The sequence below is a fragment of the Mus musculus genome, chromosome 11 (genome assembly GCF_000001635.26).
Source record: "Mus musculus strain C57BL/6J chromosome 11, GRCm38.p6 C57BL/6J".
Classification (NCBI taxonomy): Eukaryota; Metazoa; Chordata; class Mammalia; order Rodentia; family Muridae; genus Mus; species Mus musculus.
This window is the reverse complement of record NC_000077.6, coordinates 109,977,707-109,989,710: the sequence shown is the minus strand read 5'-3', so window position 1 is coordinate 109,989,710 and position 12,004 is coordinate 109,977,707. Positions and strand designations below refer to the sequence as shown.

The following is a 12,004-nucleotide window of genomic DNA, read 5'->3' as shown; positions in this document are numbered from 1 at the left end:
GTGTCTCCTGTGTTACATATTTACATTCAATTTATAAGGCATGTTTATCCTTCTTGGATGTCAGACCATAGCTGTAGAACCCAGTCTGGTCAGTGTACCCTGAATCTGGATATGACCTTCTGCCTCACTTCCATGCTTTCCCAGATATAATCTATAGTACGTGCCAGGCCATTGCATTTCAACTGCTCTGTCCTGAGAAAGTTCTGGGAAAGGGCTGCTCTGTCAACATTTACTATGGGCTTACTGACATTTATTGATATATTTTTCTGACCATGTGTTTTAGAGCTCAGCCTTTTTTAGATCATTGCTTTCTTTGTTAAATCCGTGTATATAAATGTACACTGAAATTGAAGTCAGGTTGTCTGTAGACTGCAGTCTGCCCCATTCTGCCAGGTCCTCAGATCCTAGCCAACAAGATCTGCACAGGTCAATGGAAGAGGGCACAGAAAGAAGATAAGATGTCTTGGTGAAGGGTTGGTGGTGTCTGACAGAGAGGGAAGGTGTTAGGACAGTCAAGACCACCGTGAAGGTCCTCCTTCCTCCTATTTTGGAACATTTACTATGGAGTTCCAAACTGCCTTGCATATAAGAATTGATGCAACAAAACTACTTGAAAGCATAGATTATTTAAAATCTCACACACATATATCTAGCATTTGAGAGAGGAGACATAAAAAACAATCAAAAATGAAAGGAAAGAACTTAAATAGTCAATGCCAGGGCAATTTGCTTAACAGATATAAAAGAAACACAGTTGCCAACAGCATCTTACTTAGGTCCTGTGGTCTCACACTGTATATACACAGCTTACTGACCAAAAAAAAAAAAAAACAAAACAAAACAAAACAAAAAAACCAGTTAAAACCACTTGAAGAAAGTGAAGGATATGTTCATATAATTTTCAAAACGTGGAAATGCTTTCCTTTTTTAGTGAATTTTTATTTGTGTACAATGCATGGACCAGCTTTGCAGTATGTATACCATGCGTGTGCAGGTGCCTATAGAGATCAGAACAGGGTGTTACAGATAACTGTGAGCTGCCCAGTGTGGGTGCTGGAGCTGAGCCTGGTTCCTCTGTAAGAGCGACAAGTGTGCCCCTAATCACTGAGCCATCTCTTCAGCCCCAGAAGTGCTTTCTAAATAAGAAATACACTCAAAATACAAGGTTGGTAGAACTGTTAAATTGGGTTAAAACTGAAGCAAAATGGGTGTACAAAGTGCAGTTGGCAATTTGAGATTAGCAAAGTTGATGAACTAGCAGCAAATGTGACTCAACAGACTTACCAAGCTAGACTATTTACAGAAGAAATCTAAAGAGCATTCAGTATATAGATAAGACAGCTGCCTTCTGTACAATACAATACAACATAAATCAATAGGTTGTCCTCTACACAGCCCCAGATTGGCCAGCAAATATTTGTGTGTACTTGCTATGAATCTAAGGAACTCAATTTTTTTCTTTTTCCCCAGTTTCTGTTCCATAAACACAGTAACACGTTCTGCCTTATTGGGTATAGATGTGTGTTGTGTCAGGCCAGCAGATCACAACATGGGTTCTAGCCTGGAAAGGCATTTTGGAAACCTGGAAGAGAAGAGGGTCTAGGTGGCAAGATAAAGAAATGTAGCTAAGACAGGCATTCTGATCAAAGCTCAATTTTACTGTTCTGCACGCAATTATAAAGCAGGGGAAGGGGCCCGATTCCCGCCAATTAGTCTTGGGGTCCAATAGCAGGGTGACCATGTGCACAGCTCCGAAGAGCAAAGCAGCAGGTTCCAGCAGTGGGCATGGCAGAACGATTGAGCGGGAAGCTCCACCCCTGAGCAAGCAGGTTTCAGGCTGGGGGAGGGGAGACTACAGATGTGCACTGGTTCGATAGGCTTCTCTCTCTCTCTCTCTCTCTCTCTCTCTCTCTCTCTCTCTCTCTCTCTCTGTTTGTGTGTGTGTGTGTGTGTGTGTGTGTGTGTGTGTGTGTGACAGAGATACAGATAGCACAGTTGCATACTCTCGTGAGGGCCTAAGGTCAGCATCAGCCCTCCCCTGATCAGCCTCACCTTATTTAAGTATTATCCGGAGCTCACTGTTTGGCTAGGCTGGCTGGCCAGCATCCCCTGGAATCTACCTGTTTCTTCATTCCTCATTGTCTGCCTCATGGGGAACAGATGTGCACTGCCTCGCTAGGCTTTTATGTGGATGCAAGCTGAACTACGGTCATAATATTTATACAGCAAGAACTTAACCTTTGAGCCATCTCCCAGCCCCTACACTTAACTCTCAAGGACACTTGGACCACAGAGGAGATTTCTCTCCGTTCTCTCATCTCAGCCCCATCAAGCAAGGTACCTTTCAGCTCAACCCAGTGCCTGAAATATAACAGAGACCTTTCTGGATTGAGCTTCAGTGTCAGCTTTAAGACTTAAGCCTTGAGGTGGGCTTTTCCTCTGCACTTTTCTTTTTCCTACCCGTTCCTACCTTGTTCCTGCTGGGAGGTCTCAGTGTAGCTTAATTCCATGCCCTGTCCCTATTGCAAAACTTAGCAATCCTAATGGTAATCACCTTTTTTTTGCTTAGTATAAATAAGCCTTTTGATGAAGGAAGGGTGGTTTTCTTCGTCTCCCCTAACACAAACAGAATTCAGTCCCCAGAAGCCAGACATGGGTGGTCTATATGTGTAATCCCAGGGCAGGGGGGTTAGAAGTGAAACACATGAGGATCCCTTCGGCTCTCTGGCCAGCCAACCTAGACTACTTTGAGAGCTGCAGGCTCAGTGAAGGACCTTGACTTAAGGCACAAGGTGGGTAGTGACTGGGGAATACATTTATCATTAATTTCCGGCCCCCTACATGCATATGTACACACAGACAGACACATAGACAGACAGATACACACACAAACACAGACACCGACACCGACACAGACACAGGCACAGGCACAGACACAGACAGATACACACACATACACAGACACAGACACACAGACAGATACACACACAAACACAGACAGATACACACACAGACACAGACACACAGACAGATACACACACAGACACAGACACACAGACAGATACACACACAAACACAGACACAGATAGATACACACACAGACACAGACACAGCTACACACACAAACACAGACACAGACACCGACACAGACACAGACAGATACACACACACAGACACAGACACAGGCACAGGCACAAGCACAGGCAGACGCAGACGCAGACGCAGAGGCACAGGCACAGGCTCAGGCACAGGCACAGGCACAGGCACAGGCACAGGCACAGGCACAGGCACAGGCACAGGCACAGGCACAGGCACAGGCACAGGCACAGGCACAGGCACACACATACCTTTTATTATTCTCCTGCTTGTACCCATTACCCATCAGCAGTGTAAGTTTGCCTGAAACTTCAGTGGGAATACAGTTTAGAGAATTTGGAGATTGCTTCTAGTAGACACTGGCTTCTATTGCATTCCCTTGTCATGGTCCTGGTCTTTGTCTGGGCCTTTTGGGAACCCCTGTCCCTGTGCATCTTTTGCCTGTAGAGGAAAACATTTTGAGAACTCTCTCTTGTCTCTGTCTCTTGTTTTCTTCCATTGTATTGTGTGCATACAAGGCAACACTTGGCAAGCAAGTGCTGTCCCTAGACTGCCACGGACCAGCCCCAGTCGGCCTCCCTCAATCTGTGGAAGAAATCAGGGGGTTCCAGTTACAGGTGGGCAAGGAGTTGGTGAGAAGGGGGTGACAGACAGACATGGACACAGAGAGTGTGCTGTATCTGAATGTAATTTGTCAAATCGAGCATCAAACTTTTAATACAGAAGAAAATAGGGAAGTTAGGTGACACATTGGCAAGGTACAATGAGGTTTCTGGATGCTTAATGGCTCTTACACAAAACAGAGGAATGCAAACATAAAGACTGGCAGGAAGTGGGCAATAAAACAACTGAGACAAAGTCAGCTCTATCTAAGGTCAGCCATATTCTTAGAAGCCAGGTGTGAGGTCTTTACACTCCTGGGGCAAGGGTTTTCACACCCAAGTCATGGTTCTAATTAGGGAGTTCCGCTCTAGCTAACCTCATGAATAATGCAATACTCTAAAACCACAGCCTGGTCTACTTTCCAAACCATTTTAAATTCCTGTATATGTGAGTAGCTCAGCTTTTATTCTAAGTGATTGTGTGTGGGGACTTTCTAATAATAAGTAATGTAGTCTGCCACACATAACTATAATAAGAATTCTAAACTTACTTTGCTAAGCTTGCCCTGAGATTTCTAACTCTATGTAGTAGATAGCAATGCCTGATTTCTTTCACTATCTTTCTTACAATACTAGAGGCAATTCTGAATGTCACTGAATAGGCAACATTCTTACTGAATTCCAAGCCCAGGGTCGGCTCAAGGACTACTTAGGGTATTGGTGAAGGCCAGGAAGCAAAGTTCAATTTTGCTTAGGTATTTGGCAAGTCGTTTCTTGGAGGCACTTATAATAAAACAATACTGAAAGAAAGCACACAGATCTATTTGCAAGGACAAGTTTGGAGCATTCATTATATGGGATGCCACGGTTCCAGGAGACTAAGTTCCCGTGAACTTTTTACCTCAGGACTGCGTCCAGGTTTCTGGGCCTGTCTTATGAGAGTCACTACTGGAGTGGATGTAGCACTAGACTGTCCATAAAATCTATTCCACCCCCACCCCACCCCCACCCCGCCCCGCCTCCAGAGAGATCCATGCATGTCCTCTACAGCCCTCTTCTTCACATAACATCTTTGGGTCTATGGATTGATTGTAGCTTGGTAATCATTTACTTAACAGCCAATATCTACTTATAACTGAATACACACCATATTTATCTTTCTGGGTTTTGGATACTTTCACATAGGATGATTTTTTTTTCTAGTTGTATCTATTTGTCTGAAATTTTCATGGTGCCATTTTTATTTTATACAGCCTAGTTAAAACTTTTATTGTCAGGAGCCATAATGGGACAAGCTAATAACTAGCAGGTGATCATCCTGAAGTGGCCTGCCTCAGATTATTATATAATCTTCAACAGGTGAGCCCTCATTAAGCAAGGCTGTGAGGGACTCATTTTAGAAAAGATCCCTGATATTAATATGCTTTTCCTGTTATGTTAAACATATATAACAACCACTAAGTAGTAGCACACCCCTTTGAAGCAGATCTCTGCAGATCCACGAAGATGTACTATCTTGTAGTGATGCTATATAGACAAATAGACGACTCAAGATTTAATGATGATCCTATAAGAATTCCTAAAATTATACCTGTGATTATTAAGCTCTTTTATAATGGGACTGCTATTAGGTCCTTTTCTGATAGTCAAAGCTGCAATGAGAACTCTGCCAGTCTCCCAAGTGTCACCAGTTAATTACTCTTAGATGGTAACCAGACTGTCTCCTACTCAGAGCACATTCCAAGAGGTTATAAAACAATTTACCAAAGGTCATAAAAAAGGAACTAACAATTTATTATAGGTGTTAAGACAGAAGGTAAAATATCGACTGGGTTTATCTATACAAAACTTCACTAATAACTTAGTTATGGTTTTAAACCTTCAGTGAACCTGTGGAGTTGAGACAGGTGATAAATTTTAGCTAGATAATTACTCCTAATGGATATGCATGTAAACATTTGCTATTGTATACTTCTATTTCAATTTATGATTTGATTTTTTGGGTGAACTTGTGATGAACTTTGTAACATGTGATCATGTATTCTGAAAGATGTATAAGTACTGAGGACAAAGAGATGAGAGAGCATGAGACCAATAGAGGAAACTTTTTTGCCTTTCCCCACTTAGACTAGAATCTTTTCCCTTTACCCACTTAGGATCTTTCCGCTTTTCCCCTTTGATAGCTTTCATAGGAAACTTTTTACAACTTAGTAATAAACTCAATAATCTCTTATCTAAGTGTCATCTCTTCCTGCGACTTCTGACTGGCAGGCTGAAAAGTTAGAGCCCAGCAGTTCCTGCTGAGATAGAACAAAGGCTGCATTACTTAATCCTCCTCCATTGTTAGGCTTACAGGTGTTAAATGCCTAAAGCAGCAGTCTTTTTTTTGGGGGGGGGGGGTTGGTTTTTTTTTTCCAAGACAGGGTTTATATATATATATCCCTGGCTGTCCTGAACTCACTTTGTAGACCAGGCTGGCCTCGAACTCAGAAATTCGCCTGCCTCTGCCTCCCGAGTGCTGGGATTAAAATCGTGCACTACCATGCCCGGCAACCAGCAGTCTTTTACCCTCAGAAAGTACAAGAAAGATTTTAGGACTTTTTAGAAGTTATCATCAGCATTTCAGTATAGTTAGAGAGCTAGAAGGCCCTGAAACCCTCAGACTTTAAAGCCATCACCAGAGTCCTACTCTAACTCCACCACTACCCTGGCCCGGGCTGTGAGGCTCCCAGCATCTTATGTGTAAATGAACAATTTTTTAATTTCATTTTAATTTTTATCCATTTTTCTGTTGAGGGACGTCTAGATTGTTCCCGGTCTCTGTCTACTAAGAATTGAGACGAAATGAACATAGTTGAGCAAGTGTTCTTGTGGTAGGATGGAGCATCCTTTGAGTATATGCCCAAGAGTGGTATAGCTGGGTCTTGAGTTAGATTGAATCCAAACTTTCAGATTAACTGCCATTCTGATTTCCATAGTGGCTATACAAGTTTTCACTCCCACCAGCAATGGAGGAATGTTCCCATTGCTTCACATCCTTGCCAAAATGAACTGTCATTTGTGATATTGATCTAAGCCACTCTGGCATGTATAAGATGATAGATGCATATAGATATACACATATAGACATTAACTATTATTAGATATTAGATTTTAGCTTAGCACTTTTAATTTCACCATAAGAAAAGGTAGGTCTCTGACTCTAATGTCTGCTCTTGGGACTCTTTTTCTTCTATTGGGTTGCCGTGTCCAACTCCAATGTGATGGTTTTTGCTTCATCTTATTATATTTTATTTTGTCATGTCTGGTCGTTATCTCTTGGAAACTTGCTTTTTTTCCTAATGAGAGTCAGAAAGGGAATGGATCTAGAAGGGAGGGGAGGTGGGATGACCTCTGAAGCGTGGAGGGAGGGGAAACTATAATCAGGGTATATTATATGAGAAAACAATCTATTTTCAATAAATGAAAATAAATAAATAAAAAGAACTAGAGTGTGTGGTCTTTGTAATAGGGGAGGTTAAGGAAATGAAGTTGTGAGGAAAGGTCTCTACTGTACATTAGTGTGGCTGAAGTCAAGGTTAGAGAAAATGCACGGAGACGTACAGCCTCTGTGTTCTTTACATGGCAGAGAACCATTTCGTCTGAGCAGTAAGGAAGTATGCTTCCTGTATAAGCCTGGCCAGCCAACTGCCTTGAGCCAAGGATGGCCTCTTCTTTCTAAAATGTTTCTCTCCGTTCTGCTAGAGCTTGGATTCTGTCTGTCTCCTAAACTCTCCAAGAGTTCATATTCTAGACACTTGGCTGCCATGTGGTGATGTTAAGAGTGGTGGAACCCTAGAGGAAGTGGTAAGTATGGGTACCACTCTAAGAAGAAACTGATGCTCATCCCGTGAAGTGTGTTAGCTCTCCCTTCCTGTCCCTGTACCATACCATGCTACAGCTTAGGAGACCTTGCCAAGATGAAAAGTGCCATGCTGTGTCACCAGGAAAATTGACCCAAATAACCATCTTTCCTTTGTGAAGTACCTAGCCTCATTATTTTAATGTAACAATAGAAAACAGACTAATAAAAGTTCTGAACTGACAAAGCTTGACAGAATGGGGATTTGGGGAAGAGATAAGCGCTCATTTAGATCAGTGACCTCAGCAGGCTACTCTTCGTCTCTTGGCTATCTACTCTTTCTTAAGCACTTCATTTATTTTGTTTTCTCTACCCCCTTTCTCATTAAATAGGGCAACATGATCAAGAGAGAGATAAGTGTGCGCCAACAAACTTGTGCTTTATTACAGAAGAACCTTCTTAAGAAATGGAGACTGAAAAGGGAGTCCTTGATGGTACAGTTCTATGTCATTGCCACTGTCTGCTGATGATATAAGTGTATTTGGCCTGAGAATTGCACTTAAAAAAGTGTCTAAACTTATGCACTGGGAAAACAAATTAATTTATTGGGAGTTTGGGAATAGCTAGGGTCTCTAAGTACCAAAGCAAGGTGGTACCCCTCAGATGACCACCATTCTGCCAAGTACCCTTTAAAACATCTTGGTGTGTAATCCTTAGGCTATATCTACATTATGCTGCCTCTTCAACAACCAGATTTTCAACAAATCAAAGATGTCTTGAACTGGTTGCCAAGGTGACACTAGGTGAGAGCAGCACTGTAGACAACAGCTGGTTGCATTTTGTACTTTCTCATGAGGATCTGTCTCAGCACAGGCAGTCAGAGGCCCAATACATTCATGTCCCTATCAGTAACTGACTGGAATTACTGATGATTGCGAGCCACACATATTTCTTGTGGCTTGTCTTTAAGACGCCCTGGGCATTTTACAAAGAGAGAGGCAAATTCGATAACCAAATGGTTGTGGGTGAATAATTTGGAGTCATGGTTTTTCTCTCTGTTGGTCATGGATGAGTAATCTGGAATGGTGATTTTTCTCTCCCTTCTTGGGCTGTGTAGGAGTGGGTGAGCTCCTTGCTCCTTCTGCTTTTCTTGTATTGGTATCCCCATGGTCATGGAGCTACTGACCTGTCTTCAGTGCCCACCAAGGATCTGGGACGAGTCGATTCTTTCAGACAATCTGGGTTCATGATAGGGTACACGCCTGTCACCAGCATGACACAACAGATAATGGAGAAGGTAGCTGCAACCCCTTTCATGGCAGGTATGTTTTCTAGTAACCTAGGAGTTAGGATTTGACTCTCGCCCGTTTTATTCTTTTAAGTCCTAACAAGATATATAGCATTGAACATGGTATCTACAGAAAAGACTATTTTAGTGCTATCAACATAGGCACTGGGTGTATTTTGAACTTTTCCATTATTCTTTGATTTTTGGGTTGTTTACTTGTTTGTTTTAGCTTATTAAACATATTATCAGCCTGGTTAGGGAAATGATTAAGCAGTTTAGCGCACTTGTTGCTCTTTCAGAGAACTTGAATTGGGTTCTCAGCACCGTTGTAGCCACTCACAACTGTCTGTTACTCCAGTTCAAGGACATCTGATACCCATTTCTGACCTCTGCAGGTATCATGCATTTATACGGTACACATACATACATGCAGGCAAAACACTCATATGTGTAAGATATATTATTAGGATTCATAAAAGAATACAATACTGTAGTGCTGCTTCTACTTAGTATAAACTAGTGTCTGATTTATACCATGTTATATTTGTTAAAATGATGACTGTAGAAATAATTTAGCTGGCACCACCCTATACTTTATTTTGTTGAAGTTAGCACAATAATCAAATATATAAAAATTAATTTTTATTAATTATTCCTTTTGACTGTGCCTCAATATAACCTCAGAAATATCGTCCTCTGACTTGTAGACTGAATGATGTATTCAACGTCAGTAATTGATTCCATATTGTTTCCATGAAGAACTTTTGTAAAAAAAAAAAAAAAATGACAGACTTGACATTTCAACATTGCCTCTCTCCATTATTCACTAACAACAATGTGCCCTGCTCTCTCATCTGCAGATAAAAAAGTCTTGGGACTGTTGGATGAAGAAAATATCAAGGAATTAACAGAAAGTCATGCAGAAATAATAAGAGTCATTTTTTCTGACACATTCTCATACCATCTGAAATTCCAGTTTGATCAGAGAATCCCAACGTCGAGGGAACTCAGAGACCATAATGGTAGTTCTCCAGATACACAGCCCCACACTACTCTGTATTTCAGTGGTGTTGACCCATTCATAAGGATAGATGTTATTATGACAAATTAGCCAACCTCTAAAAATGCCTGTTCACGTTGACATGTGTTAACATATTCCATGTATGATTGCTTTATATAGTTAGATGTATAAATGCTTAAGATGTGTATGCATTTGCAAATGTATATGTATATATACATTTAAATACTAATAGTGTTATTTGGAATACATAACTGTAAAATGTGTATGCATTTACAAATGTATATGTGTATGCACACTTACATATTAATAGTGTTGTTTGTAGTATATAGCTGTAAAATATTTATAAATGAACTAGGAAAACTCACATTCTGGGTGTTTTGTCCACAGACTAAACTTCCATTCAAATGCTTAAAGCTACATGGATGAGAAGTTTCCAAAATTCCATGGTATAAAGGGTACCCATCTCCAGAAGAACACGTGATAATTGGATTTATATTTACCATTTTACTTGGCACAGGAACCAAGAGATATGGATGTTAGGAACAATCTTATAACAAATTAAGTCTTGAGTTTTAGAAAAGTGGAGAGTCTGACATGACTCTGGAGGGGCAGAGTAACATCAAGAGAGTAGACAAGCTCGCCTGCATAGTCATCAAGGCAGTGGGCAAGATCAGCTGTTAGCAGAGGAAGAATAAAGGGTTGTTTGTGTTATCTAGGGTTCTGGATGAAAGTCTGAACTGTAAAAGAAAGATTAAATTAAAAAAGAGAAAGAAAATTTACCTTTGAATACGTATACTATTGAGTTCACCTTCTTGGCGGTTTGGAATCATGTGTTAACTTGACTGTCTGGCCTGGGAAAACTCCATTAGAAATACGCAAGTCAAAATAATCCCCTTTCCCTCAGTCATTTCTGTCAGGCATTTATTACAGCAAAATGCAAATAACTAATTCACACATCACGGAATATCCTGACTGACTAATACATATTTATTAGATGGTGTCTATGAAGATTTTTCCAATACAATATTTCCATTAATTCTATGAGAACTTCATGCAATGTACTTTGATCATAATTATCTGACACTCACTCCTCCCCACAACTCCTTGATCCAATTCCCACCTCATTTCCCAATTTTATGTTCTATTTGTGTGTGTGTGTGTGTGTGTGTATGATGTTTCAGTGCTCAGAAGCCATTGGATCTCGTGGAGCTAGAATTAAATACACACATGTAGTTGCACACAGACAAACTCAGACAAAACACACATACATATAATATAAAATTAAAACAAATTTTTAAGCAGGATCACTCTTGGAGAGGTGGTGGAAAGACTGTCAGAGTCAGAGGAGTAGGAAGTTTTCCATTAGGCTGTGACTCCTAGGAAGGTCAGAAAAGCTACATTCATGAAGTCTCATCAACATGACCTACACATGTATGACACAGACAGACATGCTAATTTGGGTGTAGGAAATTCAGAAGGCCTCTGCCTTACAGAAAGAAACACAGGCAACGAAGGAATGCTAAGGAGAGCAAAAATAGTCTTCCCTAGGGAAGAACACATTAATTGGTTTTCAAATACCTAGAGGTCAGTCCTGAAAACATACATAGAAATACTATACCAACTGAGCAGGTTACATTTATATATATAATATAGTATATGTAGTAATATATGTAATATATTGAGGTATATATGCACACACATGAAAGCAGAGAGAGATACATAAAAGAGCTTGGACAAAGGAAAGGCAAGGGGGATTTGGTGTGATTATAAGCTCACAATTTTTAAAATGATTAAAAAGAAAAAGAAAGCTTGCTGGGATAATTCAAGGTAGGTGGTTCCCTGGGAGACCTCTGTCTGACTCATATAGAATTTATGTTTTCATAGTTTTTGAGCAGTTGGAATTGGGGGCTGTTGTGAAGTCCACTGTTTGCTGTTCTCGGGGTGGAAATAACCTATGGTTGATGCTTATGGTTTCTTTTGTCCACGAAGCTCATTGTGATGGACTGTATGAAGATGTCAACTGTCTGATAGCCATATTCTGGAAGGAAGGATTTGTGGCTCTTCAAGCTGCCATCAATGCTGCCATCATAGAAGTAAGTGCAAAATGTTGAATGCACCCTGATACACAAGACAAACCACCAGAGGCACAAAAGATG

The 12,004-nt window shown here is 40.7% G+C and overlaps 1 protein-coding gene across 7 annotated transcripts in view; it reads left to right on the top strand.

Annotated features, from left to right (window-relative positions):
* Positions 1 to 12,004, top strand: part of Abca8b (ATP-binding cassette, sub-family A (ABC1), member 8b) — a 64,069-nt gene that overhangs the window by 6,564 nt on the left and 45,501 nt on the right. For 5 of the 7 annotated variants that reach the window (NM_001362749.1, NM_013851.3, XM_006533460.4 and 2 more), the window contains exons 2-5: positions 7,932 to 8,033; positions 8,657 to 8,861; positions 9,688 to 9,849; positions 11,838 to 11,941. In NM_001362749.1, the coding sequence (NP_001349678.1) occupies positions 7,938 to 8,033; positions 8,657 to 8,861; positions 9,688 to 9,849; positions 11,838 to 11,941 (567 nt within the window). In that variant the 5' untranslated portion in view covers positions 7,932 to 7,937. Of the gene's footprint in view, positions 1 to 7,442; positions 7,545 to 7,931; positions 8,034 to 8,656; positions 8,862 to 9,687; positions 9,850 to 11,837; positions 11,942 to 12,004 lie in introns of those variants that run through there. The other 2 variants (XM_006533459.4, XM_006533463.3) reach the window with 1 other exon arrangement.